We start from the raw sequence: 21,685 nt of genomic DNA, 5'->3' as shown, positions 1-21,685 counted from the left end.
GGCAACAGACAGATTTTAGCAAAATGGGTGTTAGAGTGGGAATGGATATTTTTTTTTAGACCATCGATAGGAATTGACTCTAACGCCTAGTCAATACATTTCTGCTTAAAACTTTATTCTAGCAATATTGTTTGAACGTTTTGTCGGCGTTAGAGCTAGCGTGGCACTTTTGATAACAAACTTGCGCTGAGAACACAGTGTTCACAAGGACACGAAACAGCTCAGTGATGTCAGTGATATGGATCAAGTATGTACTTTTCCCCAAATGCAATATACCCTAGTAGTACGTTACTGAGTTGCCATGACATTTTAAAAATAAGGTAATAACTCTAGAATTTAGTAATTCAACAGTCTCAATGTTGTTGAATTGCTAAAATGTTTGAAAATTCAGTTTGTATGGAGCCCCTGATAACCAGATGACCAAGTTTTCCAACAGTTTAGGGAATATCCTAAACATATTTTTAGTTAACAACTCTTTTCGATAGGGGTCAAACGACAATTGCTAACTCAGCCACACTAATAGAGTTGTTGAAAACTTGACGGCTGACAAATCGGTATAATATTTTTTCTCGCACGATGTCACGTCTGTCAAAAATAATAGGAAACTCCGTCGAATTGTTAAGGAAATACGCCTGACTGCACGAATTCATCTGACTCAGAATCAGATGTTGACGAGGAGTTTATAAAACACTTGTTCAGCAATGATATGCTGAAAAAGGTTACTTCAGGTGACAGTGAGGACAAAAGTAAATTAAGAAGCAGCAATGAAAAACCCTGTACAAGCCATAAAGAGTCAAAGAAGTCTTTGGGCAGGTAGGCACCTAACAAATTATTTCTTTTAAAAGATGATCAGCTAGATTGTTTTCCGGAATTATAAAAATATGGCTTTTCTTCCATTTAGCGCATTTATGCCGATAGAAGAAGCAGAAATAGAGAAACCCTTACAAACGGACAACTCCTCTAAACTTATTTTGTCCTGGTAAGCAATCTGTTATAAATAAGGTAAATAACTTAGTTTTTAAACCATTTTAGTAGCCCCATTCTATAGTGCCGTTTTGAATGTTGACGTCCAGGGGATCTCGATATTTGAAAGCACTTCAAAAATCTAAAGGAGGGCTTGGTGCCGCCGTCGGAAGCATGTTGTATCAAAGGTCAGAAGAAATCAAAATTGTTACCTCAAAAATAACTGGAGTACCTTATGTCCAAGGGGTCTTCCTCGAAATGAGTTCCTCAAGAAAAAATTGCAGGAAGTCTATCAATAATAACCAGTATCGTCGCATTCACGGTGGAGAAATCGTCTTTAATCTATTGTGAGGAAGAGTGAGCCCTGGTGATCACAGGGATATTAAGCTTAGCGAAAGACCATGAGAAAAATCGAGACGTCCTTTTTGACCTGTTACAGTCCAAAATTCTTCTTCCGACGCAGGCAACGGATGTTATGGTAATTGAAGAATTACCTCGACAAATTGCTGCTGTGGAGCCGCAGTTCAGAAAACGTGTCTAAGATGAAGTGATCACGGAAACCTCTTCTAAAGACGACATCCCAGACATAATTGTTAAGCCGTTAAGGAAGTGCAACTGAATGAGCTTAGACCAGAGCGTCCCGTTTTTCTTGATGATAAAGATATTGGATCAGTCCTGCCGAAGCCCCAAGATGAGGCAGCAATTCAGGATTGGCTACAGCAGTGTAGTGACCCGATTTCCCAGGAACAGCAATTCATAATCAATGACGAGAGTGCTAAGCTAGCGTTCTCGGAAACAGAAGCCATTATTTTGGAAAGCGAGTTAGCCGAGGAGCAGGTAAAGCCCTAAGTCCAGGAAGGTGCACCAGAATGTCTCCCCCTGAGAATGGATGACAGAATGGATTCACAGCTTTCCTCGAGGACTTCGAGGATATCATTGACCAAAATATGTCGGAGTACAGGAACCCGCAAGCCAAAAGACTCCGCTACAAGTGGAGCCAGCTTCAAGTCGGCGGAGCATTTTGGGAGAACGTTAATGGTTTCGCCCTTACCAGTTCATCTGGATCAGGTTCTCCCGAAGATCAGGTAAGGGCGGAAACACCAACGTTCGCCCCAAACGCTCCGCGGCCTTGAAATTTTATTGCTGATTCCACATGGAGAGAAGTCGTTTGGCTTCCGGATCCCTGTATTTCCACATGCTTTGGTCAGCGATTTCGTCATAGTCCTCGTGGCGAACTGTAAAGCTATTCTGCCACCCATTCTTCCGGGGAAACATGCTGATGCACCTTCGTTGACATCGGGGCTTCATCTGCTCCTTGGCTATCTCGCTTTCGAAAACAATGGCTACTGGTTCAGTGAACGATAGCCTAGCACTCGTCATTAATTATATATTTCAGTTGCTGGGAAATCTTGTTACTTCACCTTGCCTTCTTATGCACCAGTAGAGCGCCTCTTTAGCTGTTCAGCGACCCTCATCGGCAAGAAGAAGCAAAATTTATAGGATGTCATTTTGAAAAGCTTGTTAATTTGAAAGCCAAAAATGTTTTAAAAATAAAAAGATTTTTCTCCGGATTAGATATTTAAACAAGGGAGAACGCTATAGTCGAGTACCTCGACTATCAGATACCCGTTACTCAGCTAAAGGGACCAAAGGAAAATGGAGATATGCAAGCAGCAAAGTCAGATTGAGATGCGCCACCTGCCGGCGGTAGACAGATTTAAGCGTTGTGGGTGTTAGAGTGGGCATGGCAAAGTTTTTTTTTTGGAACAATCGATAGGTATTGACGAGACCAATACATTTCAGTTAAAATTTTTATCTAGCATGAAAATTGTTGGCGCCACAGGCTTGGGCGGTTTGTGGGCGTTAGAGTGGGCGTGGCACTCTGCTGAAACAAACTTGCGCTGCGCAGGAATCTCAGGAATCTGCACGCCTAATCCCAGTGTTGTAGCTCTTATAGTTTATATAGATCTCAGCGTTCATACGGACAGACGGACATGGCTAGATCGACTCGGCTAGTGATCCTGATCATGAATATATACACTTTATGGGGTCGGAAATGTTTCCTTCTGCCTGTTACATACTTTCCGACGAATCTAGTATACCCTTTTACTCTACCAGTAACGGGTATAAAAATAGGCCAAAGGAGCAGCTGCGTACTTGGTGACCACTGGAGCAGCGGCGATTTGTGCTTTATCAATTTGAGGCTATATATTGTAGACTCCTGTGAACTGCCGTCCACAGTAACATTTTTATATCCCCAAGCGCCTTACACGGAATTATGAAAATGGATTCTATAAATGATTGCGTGAACTTTTTTTTGTTTATTTGGGTCCTTTTTTGGAGCCTTTAAAAACTAGCCGAAAGCAAGAACAGTTTCTTCAACACTTCTTCCGCCTCAGCCGTGGTCATGGAAAACACTTGCATCACTCCCGACTCAAAAAGTCCAGCTGTCCGGGCATTTCCCTTTTCCAGTCGCACTTTAATCACACCCTTCATATATGTCCAACATCTAAGTCGGATGTGATAGAAATGCGATATGAGGCCACGCAGATAGGCTGGATATGAGCCAATGGCATTGTGATGATTATCAGCGGAAGGAATAGCGCAATGTTGGCTGAAACCCAAAGCGATATCGTGGAGAAGACTATGGAAAAGGTTAATTTCAAGGCTCTTACACTCTTACACTTACGACTCTTTTCCGGTGCCAGCTATCCTTGGACCGTAAATTTGCAGAAATTTAGTGAGGTCTGCGACCTTTCCTCAGAACCACTCTTTCGTGAAATTAACTTCGTCTACTATGTGAATAAGAATATGCCCGGAGTGTCAGCTAGACTCTATAAGTCGGGAATGATCCAAGTGCTTGCCATGACCACGGCTGAGGGGGATGAAGTGTTGAAGAAACTGTTCCTTCTTTCGGCTAATTATTAAAGGGTATTTTGACATGCTTTAGTCAATGACATCCTCTAGGTGAAGTGTGGAGCTAATCTGCCACCCATTCCAAGGGGGACACATTCAGAAGCACCTTCCTGGACATCAGGGCCTTATCTGCTTCTTGGCTACCTTTCGTTTAAGATCATTGGCTCTTTGTTTCGTGAACGTTAGCTTGTTACTCTTCTCATTGACTAGAAATGGCATTTGATAAGGATGGTGTCGGAAGTTGCGGTAATTAACGACTTTAGTGCCATTATCGATGGCAGCAGGTTTTGCCACCGACCTGCGTTCCACCGGCTCCTGTTTCGCCTTGTAATTATTGGGTAATCGGTGGGTCTTGACTATCCTAGATGAATTTGGTGGTGGCATTGGATTCTTGACGACGATCACTTGCGTGGGTTAAAAGTTCTAAAGTTTTAAAATCGGTGTGCTAAAATGTTTTTATACCCGTTACTCGTAGAGTAAAAGGGTATACTAGATTCGTCGGAAAGTATGTAACAGGCAAAAGGAAGCGTTTCCGACCCCATAAAGTATATATATTCTTGATCAGGATCACTAGCCGAGTCGATCTAGCCATGTCCGTCTGTCCGTCTGTCCGTCTGTCCGTCTGTCCGTCTGTCTGTCCGTCCGGATGAACGCTGAGATCTCGGAAACTATGAGAGCTAGGCTATTGAGATTTGGCGTGCAGATTCCTGAGCTTCTTACGCAGCGCAAGTTTGTTTCAGTAGAGTGCCACGCCCACTCTAACGCCCACAAACCGCACAAAACTGTGGCTCCTACAGTTTTGATGCTAGAATAAAAATTTTAACTGAAATGTATTGTTCTCATCAATACCTATCGATTGACTTAAAAAAAAGTTTGCCACGCCCACTTTTACGCCCACAAACCGCCCACAAACTTCAAAAAATCGTAAATATGAACGTGGATATCTCGGAAACTATCAAGGATAGAGAATTGGGATCTCAGATTTAGATTCCGTAGCCTTGTGCGCAGCGCAAGTTTGTTATGAAAATATGCCACGCCCACTCTAACGCCCACAAACCGCTCAAGCCTGTGGCGCCCACAATTTTTATGCTAGATACAAAATTTTAACTGAACTGTATTGGTCTCGTCAATACCTATCGATTGACCCAAAAAAAAAATTTGCCACGCCCACTGTAACGCCCATAACGCTTAAATCTATCTACCGCCGATAGGTGGCGCATTTCAATCTCGCTTTGCTGCTTGCATATCTCCATTTCCCTTTGGTCCCTTTAGCTGAGTAACGGGTATCTAATAGTCGAGGTACTCGACTATAGCGTTCTTCCTTGTTTTTAACTAAGTTACTTACTTTACTACAGATGGCTTACCAGGACATAAGAAGTTCAGAGGAGGTGTCTGTTTGTAAGGGTATGTTTATTTCTGGTTCTATCGGCATAAAGGCGCTAAATGGAAGAAAATCCATGTTATAATTACGGAAAACATTCTAGCTCAGCTTTCAAAGAAATAATCAGTACAGTGCCTACCTGTCCAAAGACTTGTTTGACCAGAATTCATCTGCTTGTCCTTGCCCTTCGTTGGCTTCCTAATCTACTAATCTACTTTTGTTCCACTGTCATATGAAGAAATCTTCTTCAGCATATCATCGCTGAAAAAGACTTTTATAAACACCTCTTGCAGTCAATGGTATGTCCTTCCAAATTCTAAGGATTATCCACTTTAATTTTCTGCGGACGTGACATCGTGCAAGAAAAAATATTGTACTGAATTGTCAGACGTCAAATTTTTCGACAGCAACAACTCTATCAGTGTGGCTGCCTTAGCAATTGTTGATTAATAATCCCAAGCTGAAAAAGTTCCTTATAAAGCAAGGAAGTACGTTATGGTCTAGTGCCTCTACTTTAGGAAATGCAAGCAGCAAAGCGATATTGTGGAGCGCCACCCATCCTCGATTTCAATATATTGTTTTGGGTAGGTATTGACGATAAGTACTGACTTGACAAATACATTTCAGCTAAAACAAGGAAGAACGCTATAGTCGAGTACCTCGACTATTAGATACCCGTTACTCAGCTAAAGGGACCAAAGGGAAATGGAGATATGCAAGCAGCAAAGCGAGATTGATATCGGCGGTAGATAGATTTAAGCGTTATGGGCGTTACAGTGGGCGTGGCAAATTTTTTTTTTGGGTCAATCGATAGGTATTGACGAGACCAATACAGTTCAGTTAAAATTTTGTATCTAGCATAAAAATTGTGGGCGCCACAGGCTTGAGCGGTTTGTGGGCGTTAGAGTGGGCGTGGCATATTTTCATAACAAACTTGCGCTGCGCACAAGGCTACGGAATCTAAATCTGAGATCCCAATTCTCTATCCTTGATAGTTTCCGAGATATCCACGTTCATATTTACGATTTTTTGAAGTTTGTGGGCGGTTTGTGGGCGTAAAAGTGGGCGTGGCAAACTTTTTTTTAAGTCAATCGATAGGTATTGATGAGAACAATACATTTCAGTTAAAATTTTTATTCTAGCATCAAAACTGTAGGAGCCACAGTTTTGGGCGGTTTGTGGGCGTTAGAGTGGGCGTGGCACTCTACTGAAACAAACTTGCGCTGCGTAAGAAGCTCAGGAATCTGCACGCCAAATCTCAATAGCCTAGCTCTCATAGTTTCCGAGATCTCAGCGTTCATCCGGACGGACAGACAGACGGACAGACGGACAGACGGACAGACGGACAGACGGACAGACGGACATGGCTAGATCGACTCGGCTAGTGATCCTGATCAAGAATATATATACTTTATGGGGTCGGAAACGCTTCCTTTTGCCTGTTACATACTTTCCGACGAATCTAGTATACCCTTTTACTCTACGAGTAACGGGTATAAAAACCATAAAACCATAAAAATTGTGATGGCCACATTTTAGGGCGGCTTGTGGGCATCAGAGTGGGCGTGGCATGTTTGCAAACAAAGCTAAGGGATCTAAATCTGATCTCCCAGTTCTCTATCTGAAAAGTTTCGAAGATATCGGCGTTTAAATTGACGATTTTTTTAATTTTGTGGGCGATTTGTTGGCGGTAACATTTTTTCTAACACCCAAACTGTAGGAGCAACAGTTTTTCGCGTACCAATCTTGCACCGCGTATGAAAATAAAGAATCTAATCAACCCTCTAGCTCTAGTTTCCGCGATCACAGCGTTCACTCGGACAGATGAAAATGGCTAAATCGACCCGGCTGGTAATGCTGATCAAGAATACATATTCTTTACGGAGTCGAGACACTTCCTTTTACCTAATACATACTTTTCCCCAAGTTTAATATATCCTTTTACTCTACGAGTAACGGGTATGATAACGTTTAGGATATTCCCTTAACTTTTTGAAATCTTGGCCAGCTGGTGATGATGTGCTTCAACAAACTCAATTTTTAAACATTTTAGCAATTCAACAACATCGAACCTGTTAAATTGGTGAAAACCAGAGTTATAACCGTACTTCATGAAGAAGTTATGACAACTGTGTAACATTTTAGTGTCATAAGTAAGCATTTTTATACCCATTACTCGTAGAGTGAAAAGGATATTGTTACTTGGGTATAGTGTGGAACAGGTAGAAGAAAGCGTTTTCGATCCCATGAAGTACATATACAATACATAACCTTGATCAATATCACCAGCCGAATCGATCTAGCCATGTCCCTGTGAACGCTGTGATCTCGATACCTGTCAATTGAATTGAATTGAAATTAAAAGTTTGCCACGCCCATTTTAACGCCCATAACGCTTAAATCTGTCTAACAATATATTGAATTCGCGGGTAGGTGGTACTTTACCATCTCGCAATCTCTTGCGCTGCGTATGAAGCTAAGTAATGTAAGTCTGAGATCCATCTTTTTCGAGATATCAGCGTTTGTATGGACAGTTTGTGGGCGTTATAGTGGGCGTAGAACATTCGCGTAACAAACTAAACTTACTAAAACTATGTTTAAGTTAAGGGCGGGATATTAAAACAAGTCATTTCTTCTTTACCAACCCATATAAAAAGCTAAACTCTTTGTGGCAATGTTCGTTTATATTAAATTTATATGAATTCTCCTAGGTGATCACAGTTTGATTTAGATATACAGAGGTGCGTGAGCAGCGGCGTAGCTAAGGGGGGCGGAGTAAGCCAAGGGGGAGGAGTAAGCCAAAGGGGAGGAATAGGCCAAAGGAGCAGCCAGAGGAGCAGCTGCGTACTTGGCGACCACTGGAGCAGCCACGGGAGCAATCACTGGAGCAGCGGCGATTCCATTGTAGTTCCTGGCGATCACCTGGCTACTGGTGGCGGTCACGACTGGAGCAGGAGCCGCGACCACTGCAGCGGGAGCAGAGTAGGCCAGGGGAGCAGAGTAGGCCAGGGGAGCAGTGTAGGCCAGAGGAGCACCCAGGAGTCCGGGCTTGGCAGCAACGCAGGCGACGATGGCAAGGATGACAACAGCCTGTAGATAAACCAATTGAGTTAATATAACCCTCCGAAGATGCTTCTTTGAAGAACTTACGTATTTGAACATGGTGGCTTTATTTCTTTGATTTGCTTCTTCGGAAGGCTAGAAACTGTTTGATGTCCAACTGCTCTTGTTGGAGCATATTTATACCCAAAACCTTACTCCGCTCTGACTCATATGCGCATTCAGTTCATTTAAATGCTGCGACAGTCTCCCGTTACCGTTTGCACTTTACCATACTTTATGTGATTTCCCACTGCCGAATGTGGAATATCTGTTGGTGGCCAATGGATTCGATGGCCTGAGGTCACAGACGCAGTCTTTGGTGTATAAATAGCGACATAAAGTGTTGAACGACATCACACAAGTTCAATTTTTCGAATCGAAAGCACAAAAAATCGACCATCACAATGTTCAAATCCGTGAGTTTGAGGATTTCATATTGAGTCTAGTTTTCTAACTGTTTTATCCTTAGGCTGTTGTCATCTTGGCCGTCGTTGCCTGCGTTGCTGCCAAGCCCGGACTCCTGGGTGCTCCTCTGGCCTACTCTGCTACCCTGGCCTACGCTGCCCCTGCTCCAGTCGTGACCGCCACCAGCAGCCAGGTGATCGCCAGGAACTACAATGGAATCGCCGCCGCTCCAGTGATTGCTCCCGTGGCTGCTCCAGTGGTCGCCAAGTATGCAGCTGCTCCTCTGGCGTACTCCTCTCCCCTAGCTTACTCCTCGCCTTTGACCTACAGTGCCCTGCCAGCTGCTCCGGTCCTTGTCTAAGCCTTAAAATAAATAAAAAATTCAAACCGAACTCCAATTTCTCCTCCTTTCTCGGCTTCTGCTAATTGGATTTACCGCTGGTATACCAAGACCTCCGATACCCACTGCCTGCTGATGGGACATTTAAAAGTTTTCAGATGCCCGTCACGTAATGGCAATAAAAATTATTGTCAGCTCAGCGGCAGCAGCTGCCGTCCAATGTTTGTTACATTAAATTGTGCGAAATTGATTTGTATTCGGGGTCTACTATTTGGTTCAGCTTTTTGTACAGGGCACGGCAATTATGTCAAGGTCAAAGAGTGACCCTTGATTTTCCAGTAATAAGAAGTTCCAATCATCTTGATGTTGACTTTATAGGCAAACTGCCAAGTTGCAGCAATTTCAAAGGAGCACTTCCGTAAATCGGGTTCTTAAAATGAAATTGTTGGTTTTTTGTATTTGAGGCGAAGGTAAAATTTATTGTACAAAGGTTAGATAGGATCGCATTCAAAATAGTTAGACATAACTGTGGAGGTACCTTTGAATCAATATTAAATATTTCGTAAAAATATCTCCAGTGCATAATGATAGTAAAACTACATGGCATTTAAATAAATTATTTCTTGGCTTTCATAGAATCGGTCTAGCCATGGATGTTAAGGCTTGGCTTGCCGTAGATGTCGTCTTTATCTGGTAAAAATGTATCTAACCTAATATTAAATACTCACAAAGAAGAAGTAGTCTTAACATTATTGTTTTAATTTTTGTGCCATTGAAAATAATAATTTAAAAAGCAGAAATTTGCAAGCATTTTGTGCCCGCCAGCAAAGGGCCAGCCAACCAAGCAAACCAACTTGGGTGGCTTCCTAAGGCCGATCTTGTGGTAAGCACAAGGGCTAAGAAGTATAAGTTGATACCACCAAGCCAAGCGGAACCTGTGGAGCTCAAAAAAACTTACCGCATCCTGTAACGACTGGCCAGCAACACCATCAGAGGGAACCAGTCATCAATGGAGGATTTCAAGAAGGTCATAAAAGACTTCCACATTGCTAGGATTGCAACGACGGCAATAAGCGACAGATGTCGATAGAAGTGACGGAACCAGCCAGCAAAAAGGCCAAAACGACCAACGGATCGAGAGAATGGTTGGAAGGTAGTTAGGGTGGAGATGACCGAGCACGTCAATATGCAGAAACCAACGGCCTCTAAGAAATGTAGTACGACTTTCGGAAGGGACTATCTACCATCGATGCCACCAGTAAACTGTGTGTAATTTCAAGTTTTGGTTCAGAATGCGAGTCCGTACAAAGACTATGTTCTCTATTGGAATTTTGTGCGTTTAGCACGGTATTACAGGACGCGTAGCTGACGTCTGAAATTATGCCGACGTGTTAGCAAGGGAGATCCCCTCCCAAAACAGAGGGGATCTTAACTAGCAAGAGAATTAATCTGCTGTATGCAACATGACCTTTTTCGTCTGGCGAAAAAGTACTTAAAGTAAGTTTTTCCGGAAAAGCGGGAAGGGGGTGAAGTTTTTACTGGGCTAGAACCCCGGACTTGGACAAGCTATCTCAGCTTCGAGTTGGCTTTCGATGCTTTGATATCAGCTCTAAAAAACAAAAAAAGCAGGATCCCAGGAAGTGCACAACTATGCATCAGTTGAGCGCTTCGCACAACTGTGCTTGATTCCCTAAATGCGATCCTAAACCATGATCCTGGACCTGCTGGCAAGAGCGACAGCACTGAGGCTTCGCGAAGCAGCCCCCTTGACAACAGGCACAACTGGGCACCATCCAAATTAAAGAAAATTGCATCCCACACAAAAAAGCCTATGTACCACCATTTCGATAAAATGTACACTCAGAGAAAAACACCGTGCTAAAATAAAGTACAAAAAGTCTTGATTTAAAAACGTATCATGATTGGGAATTTTTTTTCTACGAACTGTTTTAAAATGGTAAGCATAAAATCGTTCTTAGCTTTAATTTCCCAAATTTTCTTTTCTACTTTTACCTTAAGCTTACCTTAAAGTAACATAATAATACCTTTGGATCGGTGCATTCCGGTTTCACCTTAGGATGTTTCGCCGTTGATATAAAAAATATAAATAATTCTGTCATTTTACTCAATTACTACACGCATTCAGAATAACACTTTTAAGAAACTCCCATTCCAGTTGATCAGTTATGTAATTTCTTCAATTATAATATTATATCACATTTTATTTGTTCAGATGAGGAGTGGTGCGGGAGCAGCAGCGTAGCTAAGGGGGGCGGTGTAAGCCAAGGGGGAAGAGTAAGCCAAAGGGGAGGAATAGGCCAAAGGAGCAGCCAGAGGAGCAGCTGCGTACTTGGCGACCACTGGAGCAGCCACGGGAGCAATCACTGGAGCGGCGGCGATTCCATTGTAGTTCCTGGCGATCACCTGGCTGCTGGTGGCGGTCACGACTGGAGCAGGGGCAGCGTAGGCCAGGGGAGCAGTGTAGGCCAGGGGAGCAGTGTAGGCCAGGGGAGCAGTGTAGGCCAGAGGAGCACCCAGGAGTCCCGGCTTGGCAGCAACGCAGGCGACGATGGCAAGGATGACAACAGCCTAAGGATAAAACAGTTAGAAAACTAGACTCAATATGAAATCCTCAAACTCACGGATTTGAACATTGTGATGGTTGGTTTTTGGTGCTTTCGATTCGAAAACTTGAACTTGTGTGATGTCGTTCAACACTTTATGTCGCTATTTATACACCAAAGACTGCGTCTGTGACCTCAGGCCATCGAATCCATTGGCCACCAACAGATATTCCACATTCGGCGGAGGGAAATCACATAAAGTATGGTAAAGTGCAAACGGTAACGGGAGACTGTCGCAGCATTTAAATGAACTGAATGCGCACATGAGTCAAAGCGGAGTACGGTTTTGGGTATAAATATGCTCCACCAAGAGCAGTTGGACATCAAACAGTTTCTAGCCTTCCGAAGAAGTAAACCAAAGAAATAAAGCCACCATGTTCAAATACGTAAGTTCTTCAAAGAAGCATCTTCGGAGGCTTATATTAACTCAATTGGTTTATCCACAGGCTGTTGTCATCCTGGCCATCGTTGCCTGCGTTGCTGCCAAGCCCGGACTCCTGGGTGCTCCTCTGGCCTACACTGCTCCCCTGGCCTACTCTGCTCCCCTGGCCTACGCTGCCCCTGCTCCAGTCGTGACCGCCACCAGCAGCCAGGTGATCGCCAGGAACTACAATGGAATCGCCGCTGCTCCAGTGATTGCTCCCGTGGCTGCTCCAGTGGTCGCCAAATACGCAGCTGCTCCTCTGGCTCCTCCTTTGGCCTATTCCTCCCCCTTGGCTTACTCCGCCCCCCTTAGCTACGCCGCTGCTCACGCACCACTGTTAATTTAAATTAAACTGTGAAAAATTAGTAGATTACATATAAATTTAATAAAATCAAGTGTTGCCACAAAGATATTGGCTTTTTAGATGGATTAGTAAAGAACAGTTAGTTTTACTTAATATGCCGTCACTAGTTTAAGCATCATTAAACAAAATGGAGGAAGAAAGGTTACATGGTCAATAATAAGTAGCAGTTGATAGCACATAATTAGTGGCAGTTGAATTAAATGGTTATTCCGCTTTGAAATTTCAAAAAATGACCAATTGTTTAAAGCTTTTTAAAGGGGTGTAAAAATCTTTTAAAAAAATTGTATATCTTTCAATATACCAAGAGATATTTTCTTCACCCAGGGAATTACCAATTTATTTTATTATTGTGGCGATTTTGAATTTTCAACCCAGTGCTGAGTAGTGTGTTTATGGCTGCCATTTGCTTAGTTACCGGGAGAAGAATCTCTAGGTTTGAGATATACTTTTTTGCAAAATAGTTTAAAAATGACTTTGATTGAAATAAGGTAATAACTCTGGTCAATTGAATTTTTAGAATGTTTGAAAATAGAGTTTGCATGGAGCACCTAATAACCAGCTGACCAAGTTTTCCAACAGCTTAGGGAATACCCCAAACCTGTTTTCAATTAAAAACCCTTTCCGATGGGGATTATTAAATGACAATTGCTAAAACAGCCACACTAATAGAGTTGTCGAAAAATTTGACGCTTGCAAATTCAGTACATTATTCTTTCTCGCACGAAGTCACGTCTGTTCAAAATTAAAGTAGATTCTCCGCCGCATTGGGAAGGACTTACTCATGACTCAGGACCAGATGTGGAAGAGGAGTTTATAAAAAACTTAATCAACGATGATATGCTGAAGAAGGTTATTTCGGTTGACAGTAAGGACAAAATTATATTAAGAAACAGCAATGAAAAAAACCTCATCAAGCCATAAAGACATTAAGTCCACGAAGGACAAGGACAAGCGCATGAGATCTGAGTCAAATATGTTTTTGGACAGGTAGGCACTATACATATTATTTAATTGAAAGTTGAACAGCTTAATTTTTCCCGATTTATAATGTACGGGCTTTCTTCCATTTAGCGCCTTAATGCCAATAGAAGATCCAGAAACAAATCAACCCTGACAAACAGATACCTCCTTGTCCTGGTAAGCCATCTGTAGTATGTTAGGTAAATAATTTATTGTTTTAAAATCATTTTAATACCCCGATTTTAGAACCATCGCCCGACAAATTTTGTCTTCAGGAAGTCGTTTTCGATTTTGCCATCCAAGGGAGTTCTGAACCCAAGCACGTGATCATCGGAGAGAATCCAATGCCATCACAGAATTCATCAAGGATAGGCGAGACCAGCCGATTACCCACCAAATATAAGGTAACACACCGATGGTACGCAGCTCGGTGTCTGCTGTCGATATGGAGGCAGCACTAGACATCGTCTTACGACCCAAAAAGCCCATTCATATAAACGATGTGGATGTGTATGATGCTGATCTGCCAACTTCTGGGGATACTTGGAAGCACTTAAGGGACCTAAAGAGGGATTGGTGTCGCCGTCGGAAGAAGAAATCAAAATTTCTACCTCAAAAAGAACTGGAGTGCCTTATGTCCGAGCCTTATGGCCTTATGCTGCGACGGCACTTTCCAACTGGGAAGTAGGCAGGAAGTCTATCAATGATACCCAGTATCGTCGCGGTCACGGTGGAGAAATCGTCGTGAAGATCACAGCGATATTGAAGAGTTTGATATGCTATTAGCAAAAGACCATGAGAAAAATCGGGACGTCCTGTTTGGCCTGTTAGAGCTCAAATATCTTCTTTCCACGCAGGCAACGGATGTTATGGTAATTGAAGAGCCGTAGAATCTTGTCATCGTGTACACGATGAAATCATCACGGAATTCTCTTCTTTAGACGACATTACAGAAATAATTGTTGAGCCGTTAAAGAAGTGCAACTGAATGAGCTTAGACCAGAGCGTCCCGTTTTTCTTGATGTTAAAGATATTGGAGCAGTCCCGCCGAAGCCCCAAGATGAGGCAGCAATTCAGGATTGGCTACAGCAGTGTAGTGACCCGGTTTCCCAGGAACAGGAATTCATAATCAATGACGAGAGTGCTAAGCTAGCGTTCTCAGAACCAGAAGCCATTATTTTGGAAAGCGAGTTAGCCAAGGAGCAGATAAAGCCCAAAGTCCAGGAAGGTGCACCAGAATGTCTTCCCCTGAGAACGGATGGCGGAATGGATTCACAGCTTTCCTCGAGGACTTCGAGGACATCATTGACCAAAATATGTCGGAGTACAGGAACCCGCAAGCCAAAAGACTCCGCTACAAGTGGAGCCAGCTTCAAGTCGGCGGAGCATTTTGGGAGAACGTTGGTGGCTTCGCTCTTACCAGTTCATCTGGATCAGGTTCTCCCGAAGATCAGGTAAGGGCGGAAACACCAACGTTCGCCCCAAACGCTCCGCGGCCTTGAAATTATATTGCTGATTCCACATGGAGGGGAGTCCCTGAATTACCACATGCTTTGGTCAGCGATGTCCTCGAAGTCCTCGTGGCGATCTGTAAAGCTATTCTGCCACCCATTCTCCCGGGGAAACATGCTGATGCACCATCGTTGACATCGGGGCTTCATCTTCTCCTTGGCTATCTGGCTTTCGAAAACAATGGCTACTGGTTCAGTGATCGGTGGCCTAGCACTCGTCATTAATTATATATTGAAGTTGCTGGGAAATCTTGTTACCTCATCTTGCCTTATTCACAATAAGTGATATACACAAAAAGAGCGCCTCTTTAGCTATTCAGGGATGCTCATCGGCAAGAAGAAGCAAAATTAATCGCATGTAATTTTAAAAACAACATGCCAAAAAATGTTTTAAAGATAAAAAGATTTTTCTTGGTTAGATATTTTAAAAAGCTGTGAAATTTATTGCCAAGCCTAATAAAGCTCATTTTATTATAACACCGCATACACCCCGTATCGTCAAAGCTACAACAAACTAAGATTTAAACAAGGAAGAACGCCGAAGTCGAGCACCTCGACTATCAGACACCCGTTACTCAGCTAATGGGACCAAAAGGAAATGGAGATATGCAAGCAGCAAAGCGAGATTGAAATGCGCCATCAATAGGTATTGGGCGTTAGAGTGGGCGTGGCATATTTGCGTAATAAACTTGCGCTGCATACATGGCTACGGAATCTAAATCTGAAATCCAAATTCTCTATCTTTGATAGTTTCCGAGATATCCGCATTCATATGTACGATTTCTTGAAGTTTGTGGGCGTTAAAGTGGGCGTGGCAACATTTTTTGGATCAATCGATAGGTATTTATGAGAACAATACATTTCAGTTAAAATTTGTATTCTAGCATTAAAACTGTAGGAGCCACACCTTTGGGCGGTTTGTGGGCGTTAGAGTGGGCGTGGCACCTTGCTGAAACAAACTTGCGCGGCAGAAGAAGCTAAGGAATCTGCATGCCTAATCCCAATAGCCTAGCTCTTATAGTTTCCGAGATCTCAGCGTTCATACGGACAGACGGACAGACAGACGGATCAAGAATATATATACTTTATGGGGTCGGAAACGCTTCCTTCTGCCTGTTACATACCTTCCGACGAATCTAGTATATCCTTTTACTCTACGAGTAACGGGTACAATAAATTCTGAGTCAAAAAAATTTTTGGACAGGTAGAAACGGTAAAGATATTTTTATTTAAGACTGAGAAGCTAGAACCGTTTCCGCATTTATAACATTGGGATTTTCTTCATTTTAGCGCCGTAGAGCCCATAGAAGATCCAGAAATAATTAAACCGGTTGCCCTGGGAAGTAATATGTAGTAAAATATGAAAGTAATTTAATTTTTCTTAAACCATTTTAGTGCCTTGATTTTAAAATCGTAGACCAACAATATCAATTTTGAGAGTGTCGTCTTGAATTTGGGCCTCAATGAAAACTCTTTACATATGCAAGTGATCGCTAACGAATATGCAGTGCCACGCAAATATTCATCCAGGATAGTCAAGACCGCCAGATTACCTAAGACAAACATTATATAAACTAGCATTCAAGTCAAACAGTTTTGTAATTTCGTCAATTATAATATTATATCTCATTTTATTTGATTAAATGGCCAAGGGGGGTAGTAAGCCAAAGGGAAGGAATAGGCCAAAGGAGCAGCTGCGTACTTGCCGCCTTACACTGAACTATGAAAGTGAATTTTATAAATGATTGATTATAAACATGGAAAATTGTTGTGTTTGTTTCGGTACATTTTTCGAGCCTTTAAAAACTAGCCGATAGCAGGAAAAGTTTCTTCAACACATCATCCGCCTCAGCCGTGGTCATGGGAAACACTTGCATCATTCCCGACTCTAAAAGTCCAGCTGTCGTCAGTCCGGGCATTTCCTTATTCCTGTCGCACTTCGATCACACCCGACATATATGTCCAACATCTAAGTCGGATGTGATAGAAATGCGATATGACGCCACGCAAATAGGCTGGATATGAGCCAATGGCATTGTGATGACTATCAACGCAATCAGCGCAATGTTGGCCGAAACACAAAGCGATATCGTGGAGAAGACTATGGAAAAGGTGAATTTCAAGGCTCTTACACTCTTACACTTACGATTCTTTTCCGGTGCCAATTATCCTTGGACCGTAAATTTGCAGAAATTTAGTGAGGTCTGCGCCCTTTCCTCAGAACCACTCTTTCCTGAAATTAACTTCGTCTACTATGTGAATAAGAATATGCCCGGAGTGTCAGCTAGACTCTATAAGTCGGGAATGATACAAGTGCTTGCCATGACCACGGCTGAGGGGGATGATGTGGTGAAGAAACTGTTCCTTCTTTCGGCTAACTATTAAAGGGTATTTTGACATGCTTTAGTCAATGACATCCTGAAGGTGAACTGTGGATCTATTCTGCCAAACATTCTCCGGGGGACACAAATTGATGCACCTTTCTGGACATCAGGGCATTATCTGCTTCTTGGCTATCTCGCGTCTGAGATCAATGACTCTTGGATTCGTGGACGTTAGCTTGTCACTCTTCTCATTGACTAGAAATGGCATTTGATGGGGATGGTGTCGGAAGTTGCGATAATTAACTACTTTAGTGCCATTATCGATGGCAGCAGGTTGTGCCACCGACCTGCGTTCCACCGGCTCCTGTTTCACGTTGTAATTATTGGGTAATCGGTGGGTCCTGACTATCCTAGATGAATTTGGTGGTGGCATTGGATTCTTGACGACGATCACTTGCGTTGGTTAAAGTTCTCCTGGTTTTAAAAGCGGTGTGCTAAAATGATTTTTAAACTAAGTTATTTACTTACTTTACTACAGATGGCTTACCAGGACAAAATAAGTTCAGAAGAGGTGTCTGTTTGTAAGGGTATGTTTATTTCTGGTTCTATTGGCATAAAGGCGCTAAATGAAAGAAAATCCATGTTATAAGTACGGAAAACATTCTAGCTCAGCTTTCAAAGAAATAATCAGTACAGTGCCTACCTGTCCAAAGACTTGTTTGACTCAGAATTCATCTGCTTGTCCTTGCCCTTCGTTGGCTTCCTAATCTACTAATCTACTTTTGTTCCACTGTCATATGAAGTAATCTTCTTCAGCATAGCATCGCTGAAAAAGACTTTTATAAACTCCTCTTGCAGTCAAGGGTATATCCTTCCAAATTCTAAGGATTATCCACTTTAATTTTCTGCGGACGTACCATCGTGCAAGAAAAAATATTGTACTGAATTGTCAAACGTCAAATTTTTCAACAACAACAACTCTATCAGCGTGGCTGCCTTAGCAATTGTCGATTAATAATCCCAAGCTGAAACAGTTCCTTATAAAGCAAGGAAGTACGTTATTGTCTAGTGCCTCTACTATAGGAAATGCAAGCAGCAAAGCGATATTATGGAGCGCCACCACCCTCGATTTCAATATATTGTTTTGGGTAGGTATTGACGATAAGTATTAACTTGACAAATACATTTCAATTAAAATTTTATTTCTAGCATGATAATTGTGATGGCCACATTTTTGGGCGGCTTGTGGGCGTCAGAGTGGGCGTGGCATGTTTGCAAACAAAGCTAAGGGATCTAAATCTGACTTCAAATTTCTCTATCTTAATAGTTTCGAAATTATCGTCGCTCAAATAAACGATTTTTTGAATTTGGTGGGCGATTTGTGGGCGCAAACATTTTTTCTAGCACTGAAACTGTAGCACCCACTGTTCTGGGCGGTTCGAAGGTGCCAGAGTAGGCGTGGCATGTAACAAACTTGCGCTGCGTACGAAAATAGTGAACCTATATCTGAAATCTCAACCCTCTAGCTCTTGTAGTTTCCGAGGCCAGAGCGTTCACACGGACAGACGGACAAAGGGACATGGCTAGAGTAAAAAGTATATAGTTTGGGTATAGCATGGAACAGGTAGAAGAAAGCGTTTCTGATTCCATGAAGTACATATGCAACATATATTCTTGATCAATATCACCAGCCGAATCGATCTAGCCATGTCCCTGTAAACGCTGTGATCTCGATACCTGTCAATTGAATTGAATTGAAATTAAAAGTTTGCCACGCCCATTTGAACGCCTATAACGCTTAAATCTGTCTAACAATATATTGAATTCGCGGGTAGGTGGTACTTTACCATCTCACAATCTCTTGCGCTGCGTATGAAGCTAAGGAATGTAAGTCTGAGATCCCAACTCTCCACCTTTTTCGAGATATCAGCGTTCATATGGACGATTTGTGGGCGTTAGAGTGGGAGTGGCACATTCGCGTAACAAACTAAATTTACTAAAATTATGTTTCAGTTAGGGATATTAAAACCAGTCACTTTTTCATTACCAACCCTTATAAAAAGCTAAACTCTTTGTAGCAACATTCGTTTATATTAAATTTATATGAATTCTCCTAGGTGATCACAGTTTTATTTAGATAAACAGTGGTGCGGGAGCAGCGGCGTAGCTAAGGGGGGTGGAATAAGCTAAGGGAGAGGAGTAAGCCAAGGGGGAGGAATAGGCCAAAGGAGCAGCCAGAGGAGCAGCTGCGTACTTGGCGACCACTGGAGCAGCCACGGGAGCAATCACTTGAGCAGCGGCGATTCCATTGTAGTTCCTGGCGATCACCTGGCTGCTGGTGGCGGTCACGACTGGAGCAGGAGCAGCAAAGGCCAGGGGAGCAGTGTAGGCCAGAGGAGCACCCAGGAGTCCCGGCTTGGCAGCAACGCAGGCGACGATGGCAAGGATGACAACAGCCTAAGGATAAAACAGTTAGAAAACTAGACTCAATATGAAATCCTCAAACTCACGGATTTGAACATTGTGATGGTTGATTTTTGGTGCTTTCGATTCGAAAACTTGAACTTGTGTGATGTCGTTCAACACTTTATGTCGCTATTTATACACCAAAGACTGCGTCTGTGACCTCAGGCCATCGAATCCATTGGCCACCAACAGATATTCCACATTCGGCAGTGGGAAATCACATAAAGTATGGTAAAGTGAAAATGGTAACGGGAGACTGTCGCAGCATTTAAATGAACTGAATGCGCACATGAGTCAAAGCGGAGTACGGTTTTGGGTATAAATATGCTCCACCAAGAGCAGTTAGATATTAAACAGTTTCTAGCCTTTCGAAGAAGCAAATCAAAGAAATATATCCGCCATGTTCAAATACGTAAGTTATTCAAAGAAGCATCTTCGGAGGATTATATTAACTTAATTGGTTTATCCACAGGCTGTTGTCATCCTGGCCGTCGTCGCCTGCGTTGCTGCCAAGCCCGGACTCCTGGGTGCTCCTCTAGCCTACTCTGCTCCCGCTGCAGTGGTCGCTGCTCCTGCTCCAGTCGTGACCGCCACCAGCAGCCAGGTGATCGCCAGGAACTACAATGGAATCGCCGCTGCTCCAGTGATTGCTCCCGTGGCTGCTCCAGTGGTCGCCAAGTACGCAGCTGCTCCTCTGGCTGCTCCTTTGGCCTATTCCTCCCCTTTGGCTTACTCTCCCCCCTTGGCTTACACCGCTCCCCTTAGCTACGCCGCTGCTCCCGCACCACTCCTGATCTAATCAAATAAAATGTGATACAGTATTATAATTGACGAAAATATTATGATGCTCAACTATTAAACTCTTAATTTAAGTATCCCTTTTTGTTAGTAAGTGATTGTATTTTTATTGAGTTCTTTATTTGCTAAAATTAACTCAATTACAGTGTATTGCTACATTCGTATAAAAACTGATTCTTAGACCTAGATTTATTGGGCTATATTTGCTTATGATCTTATAAGCATGACGATTGCATACCGATATTACTGACAAATACGAAAAGAGGCACCATTTTAATCGTCTATTAGGAAATTTATTTAATGATTTCTCAAAATGTTCAATAAAATTCCAATAAGTGAGGATTATAAGGTAACTTTGGTATTTTTTAGATTTTATTTTTAAGCCGAGTTAGCTTTAATAGCACGAAATGTTTTGATTGGCGGTGACAAATTGGAGTAGTAACATTTTTCTGATTGTGTCTACCATCAAGTTCTTGGGCGCAAGGCTTTTTGTTAGTTTCGGCTTTCCGCTTATCTAAAACGCTTTCATGGCGCATTTCATGCATTGATGCACAATTTAAATAGCCATTTTGCGTTCGCGCGTTTAGATAGAAGATGGCAGTTCCTTGCCAGCTGCCAAAAGCCAAAGGAAGCGTCTAAAAAATCCCCGGCACATGTTATCGCCTGGCACAGGGCTGAAAATTCCCCACATCCTCAAGGATTTTCGCGTTGGCGCTTTCTTTCCTTTTTCCTGGGCGCGTTTCCTTTGCATGGGATGCCTTTAATTTGATTAGTTACAACTTGCGATTACAAAAACCGAAAATTCCGAAGGGAAGCAGCCCGCTGCATAATTAAGTTTACCTACCAGGTGAAAGTCACGCCCTAACCAAAAAATCTGCAACTGCAACCAACAAAAAATATTTGCAAAAAGTGTAGAAAAAGTGTAAACGCGACTTTTGCGTTCTCTCGTCTAAATAATTAAAAGTTCGCCCTTGCCCAAAGTCCACGCCCCTTTTTTGTCGGTTGGGATTTTGTTTGCCATTTTGTAATTGCTGTTAATGGCAAAAACAAGCAAAGTGGTACACAACCTCGCCTGTGGAAATCCGGGAGTGGGCAAAGCGAAGAATC

The 21,685-nt window shown here is 42.6% G+C and overlaps 6 protein-coding genes and 1 long non-coding RNA gene across 7 annotated transcripts; 3 read left to right on the top strand and 4 right to left on the bottom strand.

Moving 5' to 3' along the window:
* Positions 1-3,370: 3,370 nt before the first annotated feature.
* Positions 3,371-5,541, bottom strand: LOC119555153. The gene is made up of 3 exons (XR_005219863.1): positions 5,400-5,541; positions 5,244-5,318; positions 3,371-4,283 (listed from the first exon to the last, which is right to left on the bottom strand). It is a non-coding gene; the product is annotated as an uncharacterized LOC119555153 (long non-coding RNA).
* A 2,446-nt stretch (positions 5,542-7,987) lies between these two features.
* On the bottom strand, positions 7,988-8,475 carry LOC119555139 (cuticle protein 38-like). The gene is made up of 2 exons (XM_037866366.1): positions 8,411-8,475; positions 7,988-8,350 (listed from the first exon to the last, which is right to left on the bottom strand). The coding sequence occupies exons 1-2, from the start codon at positions 8,420-8,422 to the stop codon at positions 7,988-7,990; spliced, it is 375 nt and encodes a 124-aa protein (XP_037722294.1). The 5' UTR covers positions 8,423-8,475.
* Positions 8,476-8,766: 291 nt separating this feature from the next.
* LOC119555149 lies at positions 8,767-9,128 on the top strand. Its single transcript, XM_037866377.1, has 2 exons — positions 8,767-8,778; positions 8,832-9,128. The coding sequence occupies exons 1-2, from the start codon at positions 8,767-8,769 to the stop codon at positions 9,126-9,128; spliced, it is 309 nt and encodes a 102-aa protein (XP_037722305.1).
* A 2,208-nt stretch (positions 9,129-11,336) lies between these two features.
* Positions 11,337-11,761, bottom strand: LOC119555141 (cuticle protein 38-like). Its single transcript, XM_037866368.1, has 2 exons — positions 11,750-11,761; positions 11,337-11,696 (listed from the first exon to the last, which is right to left on the bottom strand). Exons 1-2 carry the CDS (start codon positions 11,759-11,761, stop codon positions 11,337-11,339), a joined length of 372 nt encoding a protein of 123 aa, XP_037722296.1.
* Positions 11,762-12,086: 325 nt separating this feature from the next.
* On the top strand, positions 12,087-12,501 carry LOC119555145 (cuticle protein 16.5-like). Its single transcript, XM_037866372.1, has 2 exons — positions 12,087-12,117; positions 12,178-12,501. Exons 1-2 carry the CDS (start codon positions 12,106-12,108, stop codon positions 12,499-12,501), a joined length of 336 nt encoding a protein of 111 aa, XP_037722300.1. The 5' UTR covers positions 12,087-12,105.
* A 6,882-nt stretch (positions 12,502-19,383) lies between these two features.
* Positions 19,384-19,836, bottom strand: LOC119555146 (cuticle protein 38-like). Its single transcript, XM_037866374.1, has 2 exons — positions 19,825-19,836; positions 19,384-19,771 (listed from the first exon to the last, which is right to left on the bottom strand). The coding sequence occupies exons 1-2, from the start codon at positions 19,834-19,836 to the stop codon at positions 19,448-19,450; spliced, it is 336 nt and encodes a 111-aa protein (XP_037722302.1). The 3' UTR covers positions 19,384-19,447.
* Positions 19,837-20,180: 344 nt separating this feature from the next.
* LOC119555148 (cuticle protein 38-like) lies at positions 20,181-20,652 on the top strand. The gene is made up of 2 exons (XM_037866376.1): positions 20,181-20,192; positions 20,253-20,652. Exons 1-2 carry the CDS (start codon positions 20,181-20,183, stop codon positions 20,577-20,579), a joined length of 339 nt encoding a protein of 112 aa, XP_037722304.1. The 3' UTR covers positions 20,580-20,652.
* Positions 20,653-21,685: the final 1,033 nt, after the last annotated feature.

Source organism: Drosophila subpulchrella, chromosome 3L (assembly GCF_014743375.2).
Source record: "Drosophila subpulchrella strain 33 F10 #4 breed RU33 chromosome 3L, RU_Dsub_v1.1 Primary Assembly, whole genome shotgun sequence".
Taxonomy (NCBI): Eukaryota; Metazoa; Arthropoda; class Insecta; order Diptera; family Drosophilidae; genus Drosophila; species Drosophila subpulchrella.
The sequence above is the reverse complement of the archived record's forward strand: the minus strand, read 5'-3'. Positions and strand labels throughout refer to the sequence as shown.